The sequence below is a fragment of the Triplophysa rosa genome, linkage group LG1, assembly GCF_024868665.1.
Source record: "Triplophysa rosa linkage group LG1, Trosa_1v2, whole genome shotgun sequence".
In the NCBI taxonomy this organism is placed as follows: domain Eukaryota; kingdom Metazoa; phylum Chordata; class Actinopteri; order Cypriniformes; family Nemacheilidae; genus Triplophysa; species Triplophysa rosa.
Window position 1 is genome coordinate 32,325,096 of NC_079890.1, and position 26,650 is coordinate 32,351,745.

General features: G+C 38.2%; 1 protein-coding gene across 1 annotated transcript in view; it reads right to left on the bottom strand.

Moving 5' to 3' along the window:
* Positions 1-25,923, bottom strand: part of znf609b (zinc finger protein 609b) — a 64,114-nt gene extending 38,191 nt beyond the window's left edge. Inside the window, exons 1-2 of the mRNA XM_057336231.1 lie at positions 25,344-25,923; positions 17,610-18,479 (exon numbers count right to left, since the gene is read on the bottom strand). Of these exons, the coding sequence (XP_057192214.1) occupies positions 17,610-18,356 (747 nt within the window). The 5' untranslated portion in view covers positions 18,357-18,479; positions 25,344-25,923. The remainder of the gene's footprint in view (positions 1-17,609; positions 18,480-25,343) is intronic.
* Positions 25,924-26,650: the final 727 nt, after the last annotated feature.

The following is a 26,650-nucleotide window of genomic DNA, read 5'->3' on the forward strand; positions in this document are numbered from 1 at the left end:
CAGATGTATCTGCCTGTTATTTGCAGCACAATCGGCCGATGCCAATTAATAAAAAAATGCCAAAAAATCGGCCCGATTAATCGGCCGGCCGATCAACAGGTCGACCTCTAACCTATGCATTTTGATTCAATACAGTTGAATAAAATTTTACCCTTGTTATGGTTACCAGATTTCCAACGTCACAATGTAGCCATGTTGCATTATGGGTAACAGCACTTGTTTACAACAATTACTACACACAAGGATACCAATATCAATACCAATAAGGATACCAATAATCTGTGGATTTATATTGTTCAACAACATCCAGTTTGGGAACAAATACCGTTGCTCTCCTGTAGCAGGCTGTCATTCACACAGAATAAATCAGGCTGCAGGCTTTAAAGTATTCACTTATTAAGCTTCTTTAAAGCAAATGCCACGTTAAGAAACCTTGACATTCCATAAACAGTGAACTTACATTTATAAGAAAGTTCAAGTGCTTAGGATTAAGTTCTCATGACATTTTATGATAAATTAATATCATTCAAGCATGAGTGCTGGGGTACTAATATCAAGTGACTCGGACACAATTTTGCCAGATTAGTTCATATTTTTCTCAGCCAATAAAAGCATTTCTAAAAGAAGCCAAAGCATAAAGCTTTGTGCCTTACCAAGCACTTTTGGAATGCGGCTTAGCCAATAAAATTTTGGAACTACATTTTGTACAAAGGACAATGAAGTCACAAGGGCTAATAAAAAAACATATATATCCTCTTCAGCCCAGCGTACAGTGACACAATGAGAATCATTACAACTACTTAATTTAGTCTCAAAACAAATCACTAACATCAGCAATTCTAACTAAAAAGGACAGTTATTGGCATGAGCACAACAGTTACACTATTTTACAGAACCAGAGATCAATACTTAACAACACCTATAGTTTCACTGCTCTGTTGCACCAAACCCTTTAAAGATCTTCATTTGCATACAAAATTCAATACAAACAATGGAATACATTTAAAGAGCTCACTCAAAAGGAAAGACTATAAAAAAACAGACAAACATGAGAAAAGATGAAATGAGGATAAAAATATGATGAAAGAATTTCATTTGTGCACAGACTGTCCCATTAAAAGCAATACAATATACCTCAAGGAACAATTAGGATAGCAAAATGACATTCGAGAGATTTAGAAGGTGGGTGTTTTTGTAAATTACACCAAAACACAGTTCAACCACTTAAAAAAAATAAAGAGGACAAGGCAGAGTGATTATTTAATAACTAATTCTGTTTATGTTACCGCAGTGATCTGTGAAACCTTCAACCATGCGCAAACAACATCAAGAAAAATGTACCGGCACAAGGTGCATTAAAGCAGCATCAATCAGTTGCGGTCGGGTACTACACTGACATGACTAAACTGTCAAGCAGGATTTACACATGAAACACTCTTATCAGTGCTTGTGTATGATAACAGAAACATTACACAGCACGTACAGATTAACACAGCTGATAAAACACAGTTTCTGGCCAATAGTTGCACAGCAGTGGGCAAGACTGCCAACTTCATCTCATTTGATTGAACATTTAGAGGCTCTTATGATGAAGTCAAGCTCACAGCTTTGGAGTAAAGCCCAAGACTGCTGGCCATTCAGCAATGAAATTAATCTTTTCCAAGCGCTGTGCAGTCGGAAAGAAGAATAAAGCAAAATACACATGAACACTTTTTAACTGCCTTATCGTGTGCTTTCATATCTATACCAGAATTCATTAAAAAACAAGGAACAAAAAACCGAGCCTGCAAGGAAAAACCCGATGCCGCACACATCACCAGATCTCTTGTGCGCAGAAAACTCAAACCCCACACATTACAAACTATCTCTGGCGCGAGGAAAAGCCAGAGCTGCGTGTAATACAAGCTATCTCGTGCGTGGAAAAACTCAAAGCCAGCACATTATAAATTCTCTCTGGTGCAAGGAAAAGCCCGAGCTGCGTGCATTGCAAGCTCTCTTGCACAAGAAATGCGCAAAGCATATTTGTAATATTAATTTGCAACATATATTGGCAAACAGCCAACTATCGTCTAAGGAATCAGCTATCGCTGATAGTCTCGTCAGTCGGAACAATTTAAGAAAACTGCAAAACATTTCCAAAAGATTTAATGGTATTTATTTTTAACGCAATTAAAAATAAGTTCACAATTCGAAAAATCGTAATTTTTACTATTACAGTTCTCAGTTAAATGTGCCTTGTTTTAACAGGGTTTTTCCTGCATAGAGAAATTGGAGGCGGCCGCCTCCGTCAAATGTCGTGCCGCCTCAGGCTCTCGCCCAAATTATGTTGCGAGTCTTCACAAGAAATGCTGCGGGCATTTAACAGACTGTCATTTGTAACTGCAGTTGCAACATTACACCACAGTGGAGGCGCTGTTTCGTTATCAGCACACCGAGGCGCTAAAAAGAGATACAGAACAAGAGCCAGCCTGTGTTTCACGGCTGTTTGTTTTGCATCCAAGTACGTTTAATTTCTTGAAATTTATTAAATTAACATGATGTACATCATTGTAATGTCTTTAGCTGTGCAGTTGGGCCGTTGAATCAGCATAAACTGTACACAGCGAGTTCGCCAGTATGAACGCACATTGCGTTTAGAACGACTCGCACACGAATGACTCATTTGAACCGATTCATTTAAACTATTGAACTTTCAGTCACTAGCGAATATAAGAGATCTTTGAATCATTTAAAGTGAACCACAGACAATGAAAGATGTGAATGAGCTTTGCTCATTTAGAAAGACTGGTTAATTCAGTTGGCTATTGTGGGCTGAAAAGTTAATTCAAATGATAAAAAAGCTTTATTTGATTAAAAAAACATTTCTGTTTTGTTGAATAAAAGTAATGTTTTATATAACTTAATAATTGTCATTTTTATCCAATTTTATTAGAACTTTTAATATGTCAAACTCAAAGTCACTTTGGTTAAGCCACTTAAAGGTACAGTAGGCCTATGTGTGTGTGTGTGTGTGTGTGTGTGTGTGTGTACAAGATCAGGATGGCACCACCTCAGCCTCATTTTGAGCCAGGAAAAACCCTGTTTAAACAATATTTATTTATTTATATTTATTTATATTTGCATTTAGCAGTTACCAAAAAACAAAATACCGAATAAAAAAAAATGAAGTACTATGCAGCAAAAAGATGATAGCTCAAATTTTGTGAATGTTTATTTTTGGGTGAATGTTTATTTTTGGGTGAACTGTTCCTTTAAACCTAAATCTGCTTTTAATATTTTCCCTGGAAAGTGTTTTTATTTAAGCCTACAATGTAAACCCAATTCTTAAGCAATTCCCCAACGACTACTTCTAACTATAAGTGTTACACAACATCTACGGAAGCTCAGTGTAAATATTAGAAATAGATTTATTCTCATTGATATATTTATTTATTATGGAGCTGTGGAGACGTTGTGCTCATGGCTGACATTGATTATGGGAACATGGGCTTATGGGAAAATAACCCTTTCATCTCACATCTGCACTTCACAGCCCTCAAGCAGCAAAACATATTGCACAGCACGTTCTCTCCACATAAAACATCTAAAGCGTTACACGGCGTAATGAGAAGCTGGGTCTTACTGTGAAAGACTCGCCCTCAGCACCTGCACGGTGACGGCATTTGATCTGTAGAGCTCTTCAATTCATAAACAGCTCCCATAATGAAAGAGAAATACTGGAATAAACAGCAGCTGAATGTGTGTAAGGGGAAAAATGGAATACTTTGACCCAAGAACGTAGTTGTGCAAACTGCAATTACCAAAGAGAAAAAAGCTATGAAATGTGCAGAATTTTGTAATCAGACTGACTTTCACACATGTTTTACTATGGAAAACAAAAACACATCAATGGCAGTCACATGTCAATGAAGGCAAATTTAACATGTATGGAAGTATTTTAATGCCATTAGTCTTTGAAGCAAAAAAGCATGTTGAATTACCACTAATCAAAAATAAATCTGTTGCATTACCAGTGCTTGCATTTTTAGAGTCTGCAATTCAATATGGTTGTATATTTAAGCAGTGAATATTTCAAATTGAAACATTTCACGCACAATTTCACCGTTAAAAAGTTCAATAATCAAAATTTGCCTTTTAAATTTCACTTAAAAAATTCTACTTGTTTTAGAATACAAAATTAAATGTTCGACAGACAATTTTCGGTCCATATTATTTCGGTTTAAAATTTGCTTCCACAAATTCAAATTCGGTTCGAATTCGGCTTGAAATTCAAAGTTTCACATCCGGGAATCCCAGGACAAGCAATAAAGCGCCGATTCCACCATGCATGATCTCTACCAGCAGGTGGTGCAAGTCGGTTCTGACGAAGACCAAAGCAAGAAATGCAGATACTTTTATATGCTGGCAGCACAGTCCACTCATCTGCTCAATTGAGTGAAATTATTTGTTCTCATTGATATCTTCTTTTTAGAAATTTTACTAACGCTTGCACTGCCAGCAGTCCGCACAGACAGACACTATAGGCCTATTATGCTCAGACTTTGACTGCCCTCCTGCTCTGGCTTGAAGGAATTAAGTTATGTTTTCATTCAGCACATCATATTCACATAAATCTTATGCATCATCAGCATTTACAGGACATTTATTTGTATTTATAGCAGTCAAATAGCTGATCTCAACTAGCAGCTTATTGACAGCCACTCTGATTTTAACGCGGACTCTCCCACTATGTGCATCTGTTTATATTGTATATTGTAGCAGCAATTTCTACAAGCTTTCTTTTTATTTTCGTCACATGATCTTGTTTTAAATTGAAACTCACGGAAAATGCTGGATGTTGTGCAATTGTGGAGACGTTTGTCGTTTTTATTTTTATACGAGACATAAAACCTAATCTTTTAGCCACACGCAGGCCAGATAAAATAGACAGCTTTCTTTAGAACCCGACTAGACCTGAAACGTTGTGTACAGCCTGCAGCCAAGCAAGAGACCTCACAGCGTTATGGATCTAACAGCTGTAAGATGGTTTTCTAAGCACAACGATACAAACTTTCACAATAATGTGCCTCACACGGACATGCGAGTATGACTACACGCCAAAGTGCAAAGTGAGTTGCTGTATGTTAATGAAGTGCCAGAATTTCACTCACTCACTCTAAACCTAATTAACCTAATTATGTCTTAAGTTTGGCGTAACAAATATATGTTGTTTACCTAACCATAAGATTGATTTAATCTTTTCGAGTCTTTTCGGGTCGATTTGGTAAAAGCACAATCATTTTAAATTAGGCTACCAGAGAACCGATGCCATATCGGACTCGACCCGTGCCCAAGGCATTTGTCAAAGTTTTAGACCTGAAACCACTGGGGCCCATGAGGACCTCTAACATGCACTTCAACACAAGTCTTACATGGCTGAGCAGTGGAAAAATATATTTAATTACTGGTCAGAAAACAATGAGTGCTCACTGGGAATATATATACAGTTTTGTTGATGTTTGGCGCATTGTATTTAGTATATAGCCTTTATATTAGGCTATATACTTTTGTTTTAAGTGTAGCTTACCCGATACTAATATAACATATAAAACAAAATTATATGATTTAGTATAATTTATCATCTATATGCTTACATAATAAGTCAACATATTGTTAAATTTATGAATTTTAAATGACAGAAGTCAAGATATGCTGAAACCTAATAGGATTTGCTTTGGCGGAGAAAGCACGAAATGCAAGTGTCTGAAATGTATGTCTACAGTTCAGTTAAATGAACTTATGCTGACTGAATGAGAAGCAAACTTTTTGCTGAATATCCACAACATTACCATGGTGGCATGGTGGAACAAAAACGCTATAAGCGTTTATATTACAGTAAGTTACTGGCAAACCTGCTGCATAAACTACAGCAGTTTTACAGTGCAGTACAAGCTTCGATAACTGTTTTCTTGATGATGCATAAGAAGAGATTTATAAGAACAAATAATTTCACTTAATTGAGCAGATGAGTGGACTGTGCGGCCAGCATTTAAAAGTATCTGCATTTCTTGCTTTGGTCTTCGTCAGAACCGACTTGCACCACCTGCTGGTGAAGCGGTCAGGCAGCAGGTAGAGATCATGCATCGGTGGATTCAGCACTCTATTGCTTCTCCTGGGATTCCCGGATGTGAAACTTTGAATTTCAAGCCGAATTTGAACCACTGAATTTGTGGAAGCGAATTTTTAAACCGAAATCATATGGACTGAAAATTGTCTTTCGAAAATTTCGAAAATTAAAGGTTGTATTTTAAAACAAGTTGAATATTTTAAATAAAATTCAAAAGGTGAATTTTGATTATAGAATTTTTTACCAAGGTGAAATTGTGTGTGAAATGTTTCAATTTGAAATATTCACAGCTTAACTATACAACCATACTGAATTACAGACTCTAAAAATGCAAGCACTGGTAATGCAATAGATTTATTTTGGATTAGTGGTAATTCCACATGCTTGTTTTATTCAAAGACTAATGGCATTAAAATACTTCCATACACATGCATATTAGTTTGGTGACATCAATTACTTTTCATTCAGTCAATAAAAATGACATTTTATTTAAGGGTCCGATGTGTAATTTTTTGGAGGATCTATTAGCAGAAATGCAATATTAAACCTAACTATGTCTTGTCTTCAGAGGTGTATAAAGACCATACATAATGAAGCGTTATGTTTTTATTACCTTAGAATGAGCTCTTTCTATATACATATGCAGCGGGTCCCCCAACATGGAATTCACCATGTTGTTTCTACAGTAGCCCTAAATGGACAAACTTCTCTACAGAGCGTGTTTTGTTAATACGTTATCTCCTTCGGCAAAAAAGCAGAAAGGTGGCAACATCTTAGCCCTGTGTCAGCCTCCGTAGTGCTTCGAAAGGGAGGGGTGGAGTGAGCCGTTGGTTGCAATTTGCAACCTCACCGCTAGATGCAGCTAGATTTAATACACTGGACCTTTAAAAGCGACTTGCAAATGAGGAAGCATTCAACATGATGTGTTAACCCACCTAAAGCACTTAACGTAAATCGTAACCATTATTATCAGCCACAACCTGCACTGACAAAATACATTTCTAGTTAAAAAGCCTGATTCAAACCGCTCTGCTATTCAAACTCAACACACACAATCTTAACCACTTCCAGAAGTGGTTATCACACAACATTCAACAACATTATGAATAGACCGAACGACAGCAGTGCTAGACGGAGCCTTGAACGTCTACCGCATGAGGCAATCCTAAATCATTCTGTTGCTGAAATCTTCAACAATACCCCCTAATCTTCTTAAAAGGATCTTTTCCATGACACTAACCCCATTAGACGAGGAGAAACTCAAGCCACAAAGCCATAGCACAAAGATGTCAATCACACCACAAAACTAAGCAACCTTGAGTGGTGGCTTTCTACACATTTTTCAAATGAACGAGATCTTGTGATTTTCTTGGTCGTAAACAAAAATGCTTCACGTTCCATAGCTGTCCAAGTGCTTGAAGCATTTGTGCTTGTCAAAGGGAAGGAACTACAATTGTGTTCTCTTACAAAGACGTTCATAATGGCCCCAATCATTTTCATTTCGTTTATACAGCAGCTGTTTTCACTGAAAGAAAAGGAAAAATGAAGCAACAAAACAATGTGCAGCGCATGATTTCAAAACAATCCAAGATAACAGCCAATCATTACCACTTTCATTACTCAACAGTGCCGACGGTTTGAATAATCAGACCACATGCCTTTACTGACTAGTAAAACCAGATATATTTAAAGAGTGTCATAGACAGTATGCAAAAATGGGACTAGTGTGTCCCAAATCACAGCATGTTAAAAATAGTATGCTAACGCGCCTGGCTAGTGTACTGTTTCCAGTGGATTTTTGGTGCATGACCTCTTGTGTTACAAAAAAGGAGGCACTTGTGACAGTTCTAGATTGATTCTTTAAGTGGTTTAAAATAGGCAAGAAATGATGCTTTCAAATGTATGAACCTAAAAAACAAAACAGGGAACTTTTTGCTATTGTAGTGGCACCTCCTAATGAAATTTAACAAAACTTTGATATTGTGATAATTTAGCTGCAGCTTTGTATGTTAAAAATAAAGTGCCCTTGTTTAAGTATACTCCAATGTGACTTCACATGCCTTGGCTTTTAGGTCCAAGTGCTCTATTAGATGCCAAAAGCAGACAATAAAAACTGAACAAAACTGATGTACATTTACTGTATACTGTAAAACATCTGTGCATTTGGCAGACGCTTTTATCCAAAGCGACTTACATTGCATTATACTTTACATATGTTTCTGAGAATGTGCAATCCCTGGGATCGAACCCATGATCTTGGCGTTGCTAGCGCCATGCTCTAACCACTGAGCCACAGGAAAGCCTACTAAAATTTCTACTAAAAAACTACTAAAACATCATGACCCTAACCACTATACTCCATATTTTATGATGGTGTGCACTGCAAGTTTATTTAACCTTAGCTTAAATGTGTAATAGTGTTGGGAAATATTCTCCATAGTCAGATCGTTCTATCGCCAGCCTGTGGATCGCGATACACAATAGACGATAGTATCGAGGGGCGGGGCAATTTACGCATGTATCTATAACAAGCTGGATTTGTGGACAAAAACAGAAGCTTACGTTGCTAGAAAATGTTCGTGTGTGACTGCAATTAGCATTCTATCACAGTGTAAGTTCAGTTCAGCTGGCAACATTATTACTTCTTACATCAACCTTTAAACGAGAGAAAGTAAACTATTGCTGTAAGTCAATATCATTAATACAAATGCGTCATTGACGCCCACGTGCGCTGTTATTACTTGATTGCCAAACTCGTGCTCTGGTTTTAAACCCTCACGCGCATAGCAATTCCTGCAAGGAAAAACTCGAGCCGCGCGCATCACAAGCTCTCTTGTACGCGGAAAACTCAAACCCTGCACATTATAAACTCTATCTGGCGCGAGGAAAAGCCCGAGCTGCGTGTATTACAAGATCTAATGCACGAAGAAATGCGCAATGCGCGTTTGTAATATTAACTTGCAACATATATTGGCAAAGAGCCAACTATCATAAGGAATCAGCTATCGCCGATATGTCTGAGTATCTTGGATACTAGGGCTGTCACAATAAACGTTTTTTTCCTGTTCTTGTTCACTTCTTCAGTGGACTCTGATCATGAACAGCAGGTGTCATCACTAAAGATCAATCATCACTTGTAAAGTGAAATCAATCGATTAATTAACTGCATGAATAAATTAACATTTAACACCAGAAAGACTCTGCTTCAGTGTACATTTGTAAACCCGTAGGTACGGACTCATATACACCAGGGTGTACATTTCACACCAGGGACTTTGCGGTGTATGATGTCAATAGCTGCCCGGAAGAGGCGTTGCAAACTTCCGTAAACAGACTTTGTTATTACCCATATTTTAAATCAGCTGTCTTTATTTTACTAAACCCCTGATGATAGAGTCCAGACATCAGAAACTTATATATGCATATATGTCTATGCACAAATTTACTAATTAAAAACATAAAAATGAATGCGTTGTTTGTGACAAAAAAGGATGCCTGTTTTTGAGAGACAACATACTTTGTAGGATTTCTGTGAATTAAGATTTACAAACCGGAAGCAGCAATACCAAACAAAATTGAGAAGGGTTGGCTCTTTAAAGAACTTAAAGGGGTCATATGGCGCGAATACGTTTTTTTCTGTGTCTTTGGTGTGTTATAAGTTGCCCATGCATGTATTATACATGTAAAATTGCAAAAATTAAAGTGTCGGAACAAAAGATGCGTTCTATCTAAAAGCGAATGCTCACCCAGACCTGCCTGAAACGCCTCGTGTAACCACACCCCCAGTTCGTGGTATGATTCGACTAAGACCGCCCAAATGTATACGCAAGTAAGGTGGGCGTGCCTGTCAGTAAAATTGCTTTGGAACCTGATGTTTCAAATATGGTAAGAGGCGTTACATTTCCGTCACACGCTTGCAGTATTCGACCAATCACTATGCACTGGTGAACTGGCCAATCATAGCACACCTCACTTTCCAGAGCGATGAGCTTTGTAAAAAATCTGTGCGTTTCAGAGAGGCGGGACAAAGAGGAGATACAAACATGCACGGTGTGTGGAAAATACAGCGTTTTTGAATCCTAAATCGTGTATTCACATTGCGTTACATCTAAAACAAACGATAATATTCGTTTTAGCCGTGTCATATCACCCCTTTAAAATAGTTGCGTTTTAATTTTTATGTGCCCATTTATAAGGAATATGGACAGTTAAGAATGTGACTATGCTTTAAAAACACGCAAAAAAATGACTTCACATGGGCGTTTAAAACACCAAATATTGACATCAGACGTATCAGTATGGTGAACCCATTTGGTAAATGTTTATTTTTCCATTTTAAGATTGACATTAGCATGGAACTGCCCACATAACTTAAAAGTTTACAAATTGTGATGCAGCCGTGTTCACTTCACCAGACCCTGATTCAGTCAGCTCAGTGCAACTGAAGTGCTGAGAATCTTGTGTGTAGGAAGTTAAAGACTTCATCCACTTACAAAGCAACAACCCCCCCCTCCACCCCGTGCTTCATTTAGCCAGGTCATTTGTTCCCTGATCTCCTTCCTTAACCGTCAAGTGCACTTTTTCAACACCAGATCAGAACGGAGAAGCCCCTTGCGAAAAACCTACAAGCTGACTTCATAGCACAAACCACTACTTCTGCTAGTCAGAAGTAGGTGCTAATAGGGGGTGGCTCATTCTAGACAGCTTCTGATTGGACAAAAACAGCCTGCGAGTGCATGATGAGTCATCAGTATTTTTTGTCCATTCTCCACGAACTCTCAAAAATATTTCAGATACAATTATGCCGTACACAACAGCAGCAGACGACATCAAAGCGAACAGACACGAAACAAAAAGACACGAAACAACAATTTTGTATTCATGCCATGGTGTCTTTAACACCAACAACTTGAGACATTCAACAGTTCGCTCTCGTTTATTCATTCGGATCATTCCTTATCTTCATTTATCTGCGTGTTTGTTTACCGCCCTCCGCTTAGCCCTCCAGCTTTCTCTCTGCTCACATTGAGAAGTGAAATGAGGCATGCTAGAAATTTGCTGGCTGACAATGAAGGCCAGCTGTTCTCACTGCTCAAGCCATTCATGAGTTGAATTAGCAGCGCGAGCTCGCTGCTTCCCCTCCTCCACCTCGCTGCTCAAACATCCAACAAGACATGCTCGAAAACACCATGTAAAGGGAAACATGCTACCAAAGGGCTTTGTTTGCCAAATATGGGACTGCTTTAACCGCTCATATGTTGCCACCTTGCATTTATTTCTCGAACGCCTCTAGCAGGTTGCGTCACCAGCTAAATCGGTTGTATATGTCTCAGTCTCAACTGCTCAGACTGAACGTGATTTTGTGCCAAGTAACACGAATACCATGAAAACCAACCCTAGAGGCAGGTAAAATAACCTAGTTCCTTGAAGAGGATCATGTCTTGCAAATATTTAAGCAAAACTGGCTTACTTAACGAATACCTGCACTAATACAATTTGTAAATAGCTGTAAACTGGCTAGTAGAAATTGAAGTAATTTGCGCATTTAACATTCAAATACACTATATTTTACATGTTATTCAATGCTTAACAAGAGATTTTGCTTTACATAAAACATAACCCTGCTGAAAAAAACTATAGAACCCCAACAGAAACCATTACAGAAATTCTAATGGTTTACAATAAAATACCATTATGAACCATTAGCTTTTTCCATTAAAACCATTACAAAATGCCTTTTTGTAGTGGGTTTTGGGCATTATTCCAGTAGGATTTAACATCCCACCAATAGAATCCATCACATACCAGTAGAACCATTACAGTTTCCATTTAAACCAATACAAATCCCCTTAAAACCAATAAAACCATTATAACTTCTTTAATGGTTTCTATTGATTTTTTCAGCAGGGCACAGAAACCAAATAGAAACATCACAGAAATTCTAAAGGTTTCCATTAAAATACCATAATGAACCATTAGCTTTTTCCATTAAAACCATTACAAAATTGCTTTTTGTAGTTTGTTTTGGGCATTATTTCAATAAGATTAAGTTCTGCCATCATCCCATCAACAAAATCTATCACATACCAGTAAACACAATTATACGTTTCCATTAAAACCAAGACAATTCCCATTATATCCATAAAACTGTGTTTTGGGCAGATTTCTATAGTTTTTTTCAGCATGGTAAACATCCCTGCTGAAAAAAAAACAATAGAAATCCAATAGAAACCATTACAGAAATTTCTAATAGGATTAAACATCCACCACCAGACTCCATTACATCCCAGTAAACAATAATAATTTCCATTAAAATCAATACAATTCCCATTAAAACCATTAGATTTTCTGTTGTGTTTTGGGCATGGTTCTACTGTTTTTTTCAGCAGGGATATTTTCACAAGGAATAAAAATTAAAAAAAATTAACCATTACAGAACAAATATTAAACTCATGGATCAATAAATGGGCTCCACATACAGGACAAAGAACCATTTTAATTTTAAGGCAAATTTTACGTTTTATATGCTCAGTTGAAAAACACCCTCTCATGCCAATGACAAACATACAGACGCCCGGGGGTGGGTTGTTAAATATCCCCAGAAAGTCAAGATCTTTTTGTACCGACATTCAGGGGGAAGTACAGGATTTGCCTTTGATTTATAGCGTTTGGGTAATCAAAACAGCATTTGCATCGCAGGGTTCTGAAATTTCATCATTTTAAGATGGCCAAAGATCTTATCTACAATAGATTTAACCTGTCACAGCATGACATTAAAAAGACAAAAACACATAGGGAGTGACCTTAAAATAGGCTTTAAACTATTTCCAAGAACGTCAACAGTCTTTATGGTGACTAGAATTTCAATGTTGGGCAAACGATAGTGAAGCAGTTGTTCTTTTGTCTGGATAATATACAGTACACTTGCAAAAGTTACATCACATTTTCCACAGATAAAGGGCCAGTGTAAGAGAGAGAAGCCATCGTTCAGCAATAAGAATGGGCTGAGGGAGCCGACCGACAGAATTGTCAGTGGAGTTTGCATGTGAAGTGCTTCTGTTAAACAGTAGACCAACGTAAAAACAGTGAGTGCATTTAAACGGATTCATGCGTAAAAAAACGGTTAAACAAAACACAACAGAATGCAGAACACAGCACAAATCTTAAGACACACATTTTAAGTTTAAAGGGGTCATATGGTGCGAATACGTGTTTTTCTATGTCTTTGGTGTGTTATAAATTGCCCATGGATGTATTAGACACGTAAAATTGCAAAAATTAGTGTCGGAACAAAAGATGCGTTCTATCTAAAAGCGAATGCTCACCCAGACCTGCCTGAAACGCCTCATGTAACCACGTGGCCGTACTTTTAAATCTCATTGTATCGTTGCCGCCGCTGTGTTTTTGTTGCCAAAAGAAAGCCTCTTTGTTTGCCCTTCCAAAAAAGATGAGACGACTAAAAACGATTTGTTACATTTTATTTACAATACTGTTCCAGAACAATATAATCCGAATATTCAAGTGTGTGCAGCGCATTTCACAGATGATTGCTTCATGAACCTGGGAGAGATCAGCTTTTGTGTGGCAATTCCAACCATTACAACTTCGCAAGGACAGTCTGGCGCTTCAGATTCGCAGCCTGTAAGTATATTTTCATTGTAAAAGACTTTGTTACGGACTAACGTGAGTTGAGTTTGTCATGTGTTTGTAGCGCATGTTGTTTCTTTGTGTGATCTGCAAATGCAGACACGCGCGCAACGTGAAAAACCACAACATATGTCCTAATAATCAGTAATAATGTTCCCACTAGAGGAAACAAATGTCGTGTTTATAATGGGGTTTATTGTCTTTGTTGAGTCGCAACGAGACATGAAGTAAATCTTTATAACGTTGTATATAAAAGGTAAAACAGTTAGTTATAGTTTTTAACTATTTAACATAATATCTTTTTTTAAAACCTTACCAATCCTTTACGTCCTGCTTAAGTCGCGCTGGCGAAGTTGATGTATCGGCTTGATCATCTTCATTTTCCGGATCAGATTCGGGCTCGAATTGATAAGGAAAGTACCGATGACATTTTATCACCTGTCAGTACAATTGCTTGGGAACATGATGTTCCGAATAAGGTAAGGTTGTTATATTTCCGTCACACGCTTGCAGTATTCGACCAATCACTACGCACTGGTTAACTGGCCAATCATAGCACACCTCACTTTTCAGAGCGATGAGCTTGGTAAAAAATCAGCGCCTTTCAGAGAGGCGGGGCAAAGAGGAGATACAAACATGTACAGTATGTGGAAAATACAGCGTTTTTAACCTTAAATAGTGTATACACATTGCTTTACATCTAAAACAAACGATAATATTCGTTTTAGCCCTGTCGTATGATTCCTTTAAACATATTTATTGAAACCTTCTTGTAAAACAAAGGCCCGGTTTCAAAAACAAGGCTTAAAGTTAATCCCAGACTAAAATGAACGTTTGAGCTGTCTAATCTGAAAATACCTTACTCTGACATTTCTTAAAATATGTCACTGCCATTGTTTTGTCTCAAGATACATACAAGTAATGTTTTTTTTTAAGGCATTTTTATAAAAGCGAGTTAAATATCCTAATTTAACTAAGGCCTTGTTTATACCTGGTATTAGGATGCGTTTTGGTCCTGATTTCTTCGAGGAGAGGGTTTATGGGCGTATAAATACAAGGGCTTTTCAGATATTTCGTTAAATGGACTAAGTGCATAAAATCCAGAGAAAGCAAAAAAAAACATACCGAGAGCAGCGTTTTTTATATCTGGTCTGACAGACCACGCCGGACTCTGTAAGTGTGTGTTAGAAAGCTGGAATGGTGAGAAAACATTGGCTCTCAAATTTGTGCGTGAAACCTGCGTACGAATGTTTTCACGAACAAATCATGATTTACTAAAACTTTCGTACTAAAATTTATTCTAAATATAAGAAAAAAATAGGAACAGCTGACAATACACGTATGGAAAATCACCAGTGTCTTTCTCTGTAAGAAAAGCTGCATTAGACTATAGTTCAAGCTGCGAGGTTTCTCTGAATAACAGCGCTTTTACAGCCGGCTAACGAGAACTATGTAAACTGCGTGTCTGTATAAAAGGTCTTTTAGTGTATGAACTGACTGCGCACTTGGAATTACTTGCGAGTGTGCATCTGTAGACTGCATCACATAGGGTTGCCTGGAGTATCTTTGACTTAAGTGATGACAGGTGGTAAAGGAAAGGTTAGCAGAAAGCCCTAACATGTAGGGATGCACCGATACCGATACCAGTATCGGCCCGATACCAAGCTCATGTACTCATACTCGTACTCGTAACGACACAACGATACCTCACGTGACATACATAGAGCCCTATGACTCCGCAATGCGGAAAACGCGGACGGAATCGAGGAATCCAGGCATTTCCTAACAAGAAATTAGCGCTGAACAGCTAACAGCTAACGTAACAGTTAACTAAATATTCAGATACTGTTTAAATATGTATTCTGCTTGTTTTACGTTACCGTGTGTGAAAGAGTGGTGTGGTTGCGTGTACTGAACACATTGTGCTTGTGGAGCTTTCAACGCCAGCGTTTCACTGCACGAGGACACGAACACATAAACAAACAGCATTTGCGGCGATCCGTCAAAATAAAAGTCCGGTTAACTTAAACAAACGCTCTTTGCGGCTTCCCGTCAAAATAAAAGTCCAGTTGACTTGAACAAGTTATAATACACTCACATTTTACCACACCACCCACCTTAATTTTTTTATAATTTGACCACAGAGTATATTGTTTACTTTAGTAAACTGAAGTAAATGTGCTAGTAAAATTGTGCTACTTATCTTAAAAAATAGAACTTGATTAAAAAATAGTACTTAAATTTAAGTAGACCTAAAAACAAAAGAAAAAAAGAAAATGTACCAGTAAAATACTGGTTTATTAACATTATTGTACATTATACAGGCATCGGTTATAGGTATCTGTATCGCAGAGTACCAGAAAAAAAATATCGGTACTCGTACTTTAAAAAAGTCTTTAAAAAATGGTATCGGTGCATCCCTACTAATATGGAGATGGACTGGGTGTGTTTTATGCAAATGACTAAACTTGTGCACGCGGCCGCTCATTTAGAATACTCCAAATTCACTAACATTAGGACGATGTTAAGAACAAATTCGTGTGCATACGCACATGTTGTTAATTAGGCGGAACGTTTTCTTGAGAAGTTCAAATGTGCGTATAAATACGTAAAATCTACGCAATTATTAGTGAATGAGTCCCATTGTGGTTGATACGTTTTATTTTTCTTTAAACCAAACTTTTAGACTTTAGCCAGCAAAGTTTAAATCCTGTCTGGCTAACGCTTGTTCCAGAATATTTACGCATTATGTCTGTATGCAGAGTAGACGGTCTCTTGTGGCTGTTCGAACGCATGTGGTTTCAACTACCTCTTGAAGTGGTCGAAAGTAGACAAGCTCAAAATGATTTACACCCCATTTACACCTGTATTTATTGTTGTGCACTTGTGATCCAATCAACCAAAACGCATCTTAATACCAGGCAATAGTCCTGGTTTAGGCTAAGCCATGTCTGTGAAACCGGGCCTAAAAGTTTAATAACATACAGTTCACCTGTGATATTTCTGTGAAAAATGTTGAAAGGGCAAGAAAATGTTGAACTACTGGACCAACGGAGACAGTAGAAAGTTTTTGTTGAGTCTTGCAAACAAATACACCAGAATGACTTCTCTGCTCAGGATCTGAAACTGGATTTAAAGCTTTAATTGGAATTTCCTTCCTAATTTTAATGATCCCTGAAGCTTTCTGTTCCGATTGAAAGCTTGAGACAAGCAGTTATAAAACCTTCCTTCAGGCCTTAACCCCCACTGCAAGTTTAAGACAGTGGGGTGAACCTTCCCAACAACCTTAACGCTGGGTCATTGGATTAAGAGACGGGGGCAGACCAAACCGTCCTAAAGTTTCCTCTTCTCAGACCGGAAAACAAGAATTCAGGCCAGATAATCGTGCAATGTAATAATGTTACCATATTACTGAACATTGCATGAACAGAACACAAATTTTTCAAACGGCACTCTGTAAGTGAACAAAGAAATGTGACAAGTCTTTTGTTCTGTGAAAAATATAAAAATAAGCATGGATTAGAGTTGGCGACATGTTAAGAAACAAAGCCAACGTTGGGTGATGCAAGAATTGGACAGCAACTCTGTTCTGCCCCTACTTTTTCTCCATTTTACCTTCTGCCTCTTCAATCTCTGATAAATAAAAGTGAAAAAGAAGCCAATGAGAAAAAGCACATAGAACCTACAACAACGATAGCCCTCATAAACCCCACGAGAGCTAGCACAAGAAGAAACAACTCACTCGCATTCCAGCATCTAGGTCGGTATAATTGACTCAAGTTATCAATACTTCAATACCAAACTTTCCATTAGCTGCTAAATGGTTTAAATGCACAAGCGGGCCGTCGGTGCTTACCTTTTCGTTTTTCACCTTCTTCAGAGCTCTGCATTCGCCACCGTCCAGCTCCTCGGGTTCTGATTTAATAATTAGCGGCAAAACAATTCCAACAGATTCCAGGGCATTATTCCCATGCTGCTCCGTTGCACCCATGTCCGCATTCTGCGTATTGTCAAACGTAGCATTGCGCGTGCTTCCAAAAGCCTGGGCATTGGCGACGATGTCCTTTTCAATCGCAATGACTGCGACCGGTCCGCTTTCGCCCTTTTCCTTTTTGTTTTTCCCGCTCGATACTTCCTTTTCCTTTTTGTTGTTTGGTACACCGCGAGAGGATTTCGCACCCTTCTCTACGCCTTTACCAGGGGCGGGGTTACCACCCCCCGAACCACCAGTCGCACCGGTAACTTCACCTTGGGCCCGTCCCTGGTTGTCCTTTTTCCCTCCATCTCCAGCTGGAGACTTGCTGTTATTGTCTTTAGAGTTTTTGTTGCGTTTGGATTTCGATTTGCTCTCTTTGCCCTGAGGGGCGCTCACAGGGCTAACAAACTTGATATTGTCGGGTAGAGACGCAACTGCGCTGGGTGGAGCTGCCATGGCTCCTGCGTCCTTGGTGCCAGACATCTCGAGTTTGTCCTTCTCTAAGTCAGCGTCAAGGTCGATAATCAGATTTCCAACCCCGATATCCCACTCATCACCGCTGTCATAAGTGTCCACCGCATTCGAATCCACACCTTTCCCGCCTGCAGTGCCACCACTTAGGGACATTTTAGTGCCAGCGGCCCAGGTTTGTCAGAGTAATGCCTGATTTCTCAGACCGCCGCTGTGTGAAGAAAAACAACAGCAGCCTCAACGTATTGATGTCAACTTCCCAGTCGCCCACATTTTGCCCTAAAGGAAAGACATAAAGAGGGATTATAAATCCTAAATATAAATATAAACGCAAATATGTAAAATATTAAAGGGAAAAGTCTTTCATCATTTATTCACCGTCATGTCATTTCAAACCTGTATGGCTTTCTTTTTTCTGCAGAACATAAAAGATGATATTTTCAAGAATGTTGGTAACCAAACAACATAGGCCCACATTGACTTCCGTTTTATGGACACAAAACCACAGAGAGTAATTCCTCAAAATATCTTCTTTTGTGAAGAGTCAAATACATGTTTGGAACGACATGAGGGTTTATTTTTCGGTGAACTATCCCTTTAAGCAGTCAGTCAGCATTTTCCATATTCTACTTAACATCTATACACTTTACATAAACCAATGTAAGACAATGGGCCTCATTCATGAAACACAGGCAGAACGATTTTTTGTGTAAATCGTTCGTAAAGTCGTTTTGACGTAAATTTTCGGATTCATGAAAATGTTCGTATTTTCAAAATGTTAGTTGGTACGAAAAAAATGTAAGCCTGCTCCATACCACGTGTAAATAGTGCGTAAAACTGCATGTAACGTTCTGTATTATTTTAGACAAACTGATGACACTGCATTTTGATGCACTATGTATCCTAATGATATTTCACGAGTTATTTTGTCTTTTATCAATTTTACTTTTTAACTTTGGGTAAAACGCAGAGCTCGTCACTGTCCTTTTTTACACAGCCGTCCAATCACAGTGGAAAAGAGGCGGGACAAACACTATATTGACCAACCATCATACACAACGATGGAGAAGTTAATATTATTACTGCATTTTCATATTCAGTAATATTTTTCAAAAATAAGATACTAATAACAAGTAGGCTAACTGGTGCGGATATTCTAAATCACAGCCAACCAACGCATCTACGGAATAACGCGCACTGGCGCAGAGCCTCCAAAGCGTTCTCAGGCGCCACCAGCTGGTCGTTTTCAGAAGAGCATTAGGTATTATTATTTTAGCTGGCTAAAAACACTTTGGTGGACACAGTTTAATTGATTAATTTATTGGTAAGCGTATAGCCTATTAGTCTCTTATGCATTCATGCAATACAATGTAGCCAAACCAGAGAATGAATTCCAGAGGAATCCAGCATTCCTAGATACGTAATTTGCGTAGCCGTAAAATCATAGGCGGGATTGTGCTAATTGTGAGTGAGCGTGCATGCGCGACCTGTTTACAAATGATTGGAATTCATTAACATACACACATTTTACTATGAGATCTGACGTTTACGAAGTATTTGTGAATCCGGAGGAAAGTTTTCGGGAAGGTCTGTTTTACGCACAAATTACTCGGAATTTAGTCATATATTTACGAATGTTTCACGAATGAGGCCCAATGTGTGCAATGTGAACAATGTTTTACTAATAAAGAAAACACACCAAAGACCAACTCTAAACAACACAATTTGGCAGTCATTATTCTAGTGTTTCAAATCTTATATTGACCAAAAGTTGTCCACATTAGTCTAAAAGAGAACAAACAAATTCACATTAAACAATGTTGCTGATTTGTGAGCTCCCACCCAGCATGCATTGCAGTACAATTACAATTACAGCCTTTTCGTTTTGCCATTTTCTGGATTTATTTATGCTATTGTAGTTGTTTTTGTCATCTCTGGTAGCTATTTGTTATGTGGAGCTAAGAGCTTATGTTTCTACTTAAAAGCACAGAAATAATAAAAATGAAATGAAACTTGACATGTCTGATACCAGTCCATCAGTAAAATCTAAGGCTGTGTCCGAAATCGCATACTGTGACAGTACGTACTGAGTTTGAATAAGTACTACTCGGCCGTTAAAACAGTAAATTCTATATAGTATGAGTGGGAGTAGTATACTGTAAATATATTTTGGACATACTGCGTCTGCCATGTTTTATGGTCATGTGACCCGTATGCTCTTTAACCTATGACGTATTAACAACATCCTACACGTGAGCGTTGATAAAAACATAATTTAGTCACAAGAAATTTATTTATTGGCACTTACATTAGAAACGGAAGTCCGCCTTGAAGTTTTACACAATATTTATTTGATTTACTTTTGAAATTTGACCGTTGCTCAGCTCTCGTAGCATCATGGGATAGATAAGTGTCCATCCGATCCACACTCACGAATCTCGGCAGAAGTAGTAGACCATCCGGGTATTTCTCGCCTACTGTTTTTTGCATACTGAGGTTTCGGACATACTACTATATAGTATGGAAGTAGGCGATTTTGGACACAGCCAAAGCCTTGATGTACGTCACCTCCGCTCATCCATGTTATATGGCCCAAAGAAGCTAACACCAGGCTCATGCACTTTGACCTATGATAGTGTAAATAATTTTAAAAAATGTGTCCCACACTGATAATAAGAGGTCCTGCACAGTCAAACAAAGGCTGCAAAACAACTTAAATGACCCCAACGTTCTAATGACACATACACGCTACATTTGTAAACATCAGATTAATTCATGTAAATCTATCCATGTTTGAAATGTTTCACCAAGCTTAACAGTAGATCAAGTAAGCGAGCTCAGGGCTTTGGAGAATAAGCCAGAGCTTATATCAGTCTTTATTGCTCGAGTCCAAACGACAATTTAAATTTGAGTCTCTGATCGCCATGAAAGCCAAATAGAAGCATTGCGTGTAAATTATTATTTCATTGTCTACATAGTTTGTTAAATTGACTGTGCTACCATCTTCAATGGTCGATGTGATACTCTTAGGATTAATCTTGATATCTTAATACTTCGGAATAAAACATTTTTTGTCTTGTGGCCACTCAAATGCTTTTCTACTACAATGGAGTCATTTTACTGTACTCATGTCATCCAGAAGACAATAGGCCTCCAAGATGACACAGAACCAAACACAAAATACTGTATTGATTTGATCTAGGCCCCTATATTGATGAGCATGCCTTTTCTACATAATCCCAGATGGTCGTTCTTTCACAGTGGGCAGATCTAAAGACTACAGGAAAACTCACCGCACATTACAAACTCTCTCTGGTGCTAGGAAAAGCCAGAGCCGCGCGCATTACAAGCTCTCTCTTGCGCGGAAAACTCAATCTCCACACTATAAACTCTCTCTGGCGTGAGGAAAAGCATAAGCCACCGTGCATTGCAAGCTCTCTTGCACGAAGAAATGCGCAATGCGTGTTTGTATTAAAATTAATTTGCAACATATATTGGCAAAGAGCCAACTACGTCAAAGGAATCAGCTATCGCCGATATGTCTGACTATCGTCGCGGTAAAATCGTCAATCGGAACAACCCTACCCACCACAATTACAGTGATGCATTGTTTCCCATTAACTCATCATTTGTCCGGCCATTGTGGCTAAGTTTGCAACTCTTTCACTACATTTAGCGACTTCTCCGACCCCTTTAGCAGCTTTTGTTCAGAAGACACGTATAACAACAAACCTAGCATATTTTTGGATAAACCGTTGCTTTCATTCAGTGGGAAAATGTCATGCATGAGGTCTCGCTTTCCCAGTGCAAGAAACGCCTCTCTCTGTCTGCGTCTGTGAGTGAGCGGCAGGGAGAAGCCAAAGACACTAGATCATGGGTCTTCAACCGGGGGTCCTGCAAGTGGAACTGCAAGGGGTCCGCTAATTACTGTTTACTGACAGGCAACTTTTTATTAAAAATGTAAAGCATGGGTACAGAAATATTACAACCAATGTCCTCTTTAAGCTGCACACGTCACGTGCGCAGCCGCACGGACTCATTGAAGCTCCAGCACATTGCAACTTTAACCTGCGTGCGGACAAAAACATCCATTCAGGCAGCAGAAGCATTAGAAGATCCGTTACATATGCATCATAAAAAACCGGTAGGGTTAGAATCAGTTCATTTTCTGTCTCCCTTCCGATAAGTTCAGAGTATGCATGAAAGGAGTTACAAGTAAAGTGCATTCTCATATTTTTCTGAACTTCTGTTCAAATTTGTTAAAGCTGTAAAGAGATAATTTGACAGGCAAATGACACCACACCGCTTCTGCATTGTAAACTCTGACAGAACTATCGTACGTGTTTAAAATCAATGAAACGCGCACCGTGTAGTACTGATGGTGCACGTCAAACTAGTTGCCCCAAAAATAACGCGGACTCGTTGCATGTTGCTCTCCTTAGTCTGATATGATGCTCTGCAGAAAAAACTTGTGAATTTTCGTGAAACAGCCACGACAATGCTGATCCACGAGAAAGACAACGAAGCTCATTATAAAATAATTATGGATCAGAACCCTGGAGAGCTTTTCTCAAAAGCCTCAATTTGTTTTCGACAGAAGAAATAAACACACGTACGACATGTGTGAGTGAATTATCATGAAATTTTTATTTTATAGTGAACTACTCCTTTAATGAGTGTTTGTAATTGATTCACCGATAGATTTTTATCCAATTTATTTGAGACTTTCATTTAACCATGACCGAAGCAGTGGGGGCAAAACTGATTTACTGACAGTTCTTAGAAAACCTAATTGCTTAATAAAAAATCTTTGTGATAATAACAATGTCAGCTAATCTTAATCGCCTACAAAATATTAAATACACCATGGCTCGCTTTCATAGACAATGTTTATCTTAAGCCAGGACTATGCCTTGGTTAAATTAGGATTTTTATTAAAATGCCTTAGATAAAAACATTACAATGGCAATTACATATTTAAAGATAGGTCTGGGCATTTTATTTTCAGTCAAGACAAACTTTCATTTTAGTCTGGGACTAGTCCTAAGCCTTGTCTGTGAAACCGGGCATAAATACAACAGCAGACTAAGCTTTCTTTGCATCTGGGTGAGCACTCATGAAACGAGCAATAAAAATGTGTGAATGACAGGTGAACTGAGCACAACATCGCTGTATGATGCCTCTACAACTGTCAAAGCATTCAAAGTAACATTAAAGAGATATATGCAACCTGTTTCTTCCAGCTGTAAGGTCCCACTGGCCTGGACCTATTGATTTCTCTAGGACTAAAGTACTGTAACACAAGATGAGAAATCTTTCATTTTCAAAGCCTGTTTGAGGCGAAGGCACTTTGCTAAATGAACTGAGAAACAAAGAACAGAGAGCAAACCTGAGCAAGAGCCTTTTGAACGTAAAACAGAGTAAACATCTAACTTCACCCTGCAGATATAACTAAATTCTACAGACACTGAACAGCTGAAAGTGATAACAATCTGTCTGAGATACAGGCCATAGATTCACTCTGTGAGTCCCTGCCGACTCATTTCTACACTACACTGCCATCCTACACAAAAAAGCAAACAATATGTAAAAGAATATGATTTCAATATGGTAATGTAATGTTCTTTGTATTGAAGTACAATATATGCATAAGACTATAGAATGCAAAAGATCACCTGTTTATCGTTATGCGGAAATCCCCAAAAATTGCTAATATCGCACACCCCTAATATGGAATGACATTTTATATATTTGCCTATATTTGGTGGTTAAAACACCCATACAAATACATTACCATATGAATATGATCTTTATAGTACTCATTCACATACACACTGTGATAGTTACATTTAGCATGATATATGGCCCATTTTAGTGCCATGAGGCAAAATAAAGGATTACGATTAAAGGTGTTATGAAAATGTGACATGAATTACCCTCTAGCCTTCAGCGAAAAATCGTTCTAAAGTGACAAAGATGTCATGCTAATGTTGATGAAGAAAAACATTTTCACGGGAGATGATTTAAGGGTGGTGAGGGACAGCGAAAGGAAAAGATTTACCATAAGCTTAATAAGAACCTAAAGTTTCCCAATAAAACAAACAACATATTAGCCTGTCAACAGAACGATAAAACTAATGCACCATATGCTTCGTACAGTTATTACAAACTGCAGCCATATGAACGCTTAACATTGAAATGTTACAAAACGGACATAGTAAGTCATTTCATGTTTTGGACACTAGCACACTTTCAGAAAAAAAGGTGCTGTGAAGGTGCAATTTTGTTCCATTATAAGATTGTACCTGTAGCAGTAAAAAAAAAACTTGTTGTAGGTTAAAAACGTTTAATATAATAAAACCAAGGTTGTGTTGTCACTGTTGTACTGCACATCCTTGTGATGCTTTAATAACTACAATGTACAGAATTATTCTCAAAATCACACAGTACACAAAATACATCAAATATGTTACCTCGTCCAAAAATAAGGTCAGATAATATTAGTTTTTAACACTGTGCTGATAGGAAACAAAACATTGTTAGCCAAGCAATAATACGACAAGGCTAACATGAACAAAGGTGTAAGTGCTTACATGAACTCCTGGAGTGAGCGCTTAATGTGAACACAACTGAGACCGATGCGCTTTGACTTGGACGCAATGACATTCACAACAGAACTGAGCTACTATTACTAAAACTCCAGCATAAACAAACAAATAAGTAACGTATCTGTGTTGTTAATTGTTCGTATAACCACTGTATCCGTGACAAAACGCAGAATATAAATCGAATAATCGGTTAAGATCGCTCACATTACTTGATTACTCGAATCGAATAATAAAGCGCTGCACCTCGTGCAACGCTCGCGCGGTTTAAATGCATTGGTTCGCGTTACACGCAAGGAAATGACTGCCCGAGACGAGCAAAGCATGACAACCGAGCTAAAGCTAACGGGCTAAAGCACCTCCAGTCTCCATCTGCCCCAATAAAACACCACCCCCTACCCATATACACATATACATTAGACACACGCACGCACACACGCACGCGCGCACACACACACACACACACACACACACACACACACACACACACACACACACACACACACAAAAGAAATGCTTTAATCCCAGCGCCACTTACCCCACACGCAAACCCCTATCCAGAGAATACTTATGTACATTCCATAGAGGAGAGTGGAACGGCCTCTGGATTTGCGCACGGAATTCCAAAAATGATCCCAAAGCAGTGCACTTCCCAACACATCCAGCAACTAGAGAAAGGCAAGGCCAGCAATTCGCTGGACTGCAGCCATCACACTTCTAAAGATCCCGTTCAAAAATGGAAACAGTGCCCTGAAACTGGCATCACAGGATCTCAATCTCGCGGCTTTCTTCGAACGCGTCTTTCTTAAACTCCAAGACGATAAATCCAACATCCCGGCGCGTCCATTTTCACGTATATTCATTCATTTTTCCCCTCAGTTAAGTCTCAGATCCCTCTCTCCTTTGAGTAAGGGAGATACAATGTAACTAAAGGACAGGAGGAGGAAGCGCCAAGAAATCCAGGAGAAAGATCCGCGTGGATTGAACCATAAACGCAGAGTGTGCGATAAAGCGCGGAAGTTGGATTCGGGAACTGGATCGGTCACTCCATTGCGAAGCCCCTTCTTCGCATACTTCGGGCATGTGCTTGCTTGAAGTGGTTTCAGTGATGACCAACGCATTTAAAAAATGAAAATGATTTACTTGGTTTCATCTTTTTTGCTCTTATCGAACAGGAAGTTCATTTTTATTTTAGATTTATATTTGGATCTTTTTTCTTTGTACATTTAGGCTTATTTTTGCCACATGTTGTTCACATATTTAAGTCACATATTGTTCTAAGATACACTAAATATGAAAAACAAATATTAGTTTAATATTAAATATTACATAAAAATGTATAAAGTTTCACCTTCCAATATGAAAATTAAGCATGTTTCTATAGTAAAAGTATAGTAGTATTTTACTACAAATGTAAAACAATGGCTAATTTTTGTAAGCAGTGGCAAATAACTGAATTACAGATAAACTACATCTATTTACTGGAGTCATTCAAATCCTAAATATTTAAGTCCCTTTATTGTCCTAACAATATCCATAAAAGCATTCCTTTCCACATAATGGCCAATATCATGGTATGTCCTGAGATCCACAGCAGCATCAGTACAATAAATTCTTAGACAGTGTTGGGTAAGTTACTCTGAAAAAGTAATTAATTACTAGTTACTAATTACACATTCAATAAAGTAATTAGATTACTGTACAAAATACTCTCTTCAAAAAGTATTTAATTACTTATTACTAATTACTTTCTATATCCTATATCAACCTTGATGAGTTAAGTGATTCAAGGATAGACATGAAACGACTCTTTTAATTCATTCAAATAAATAATATAAAACTACA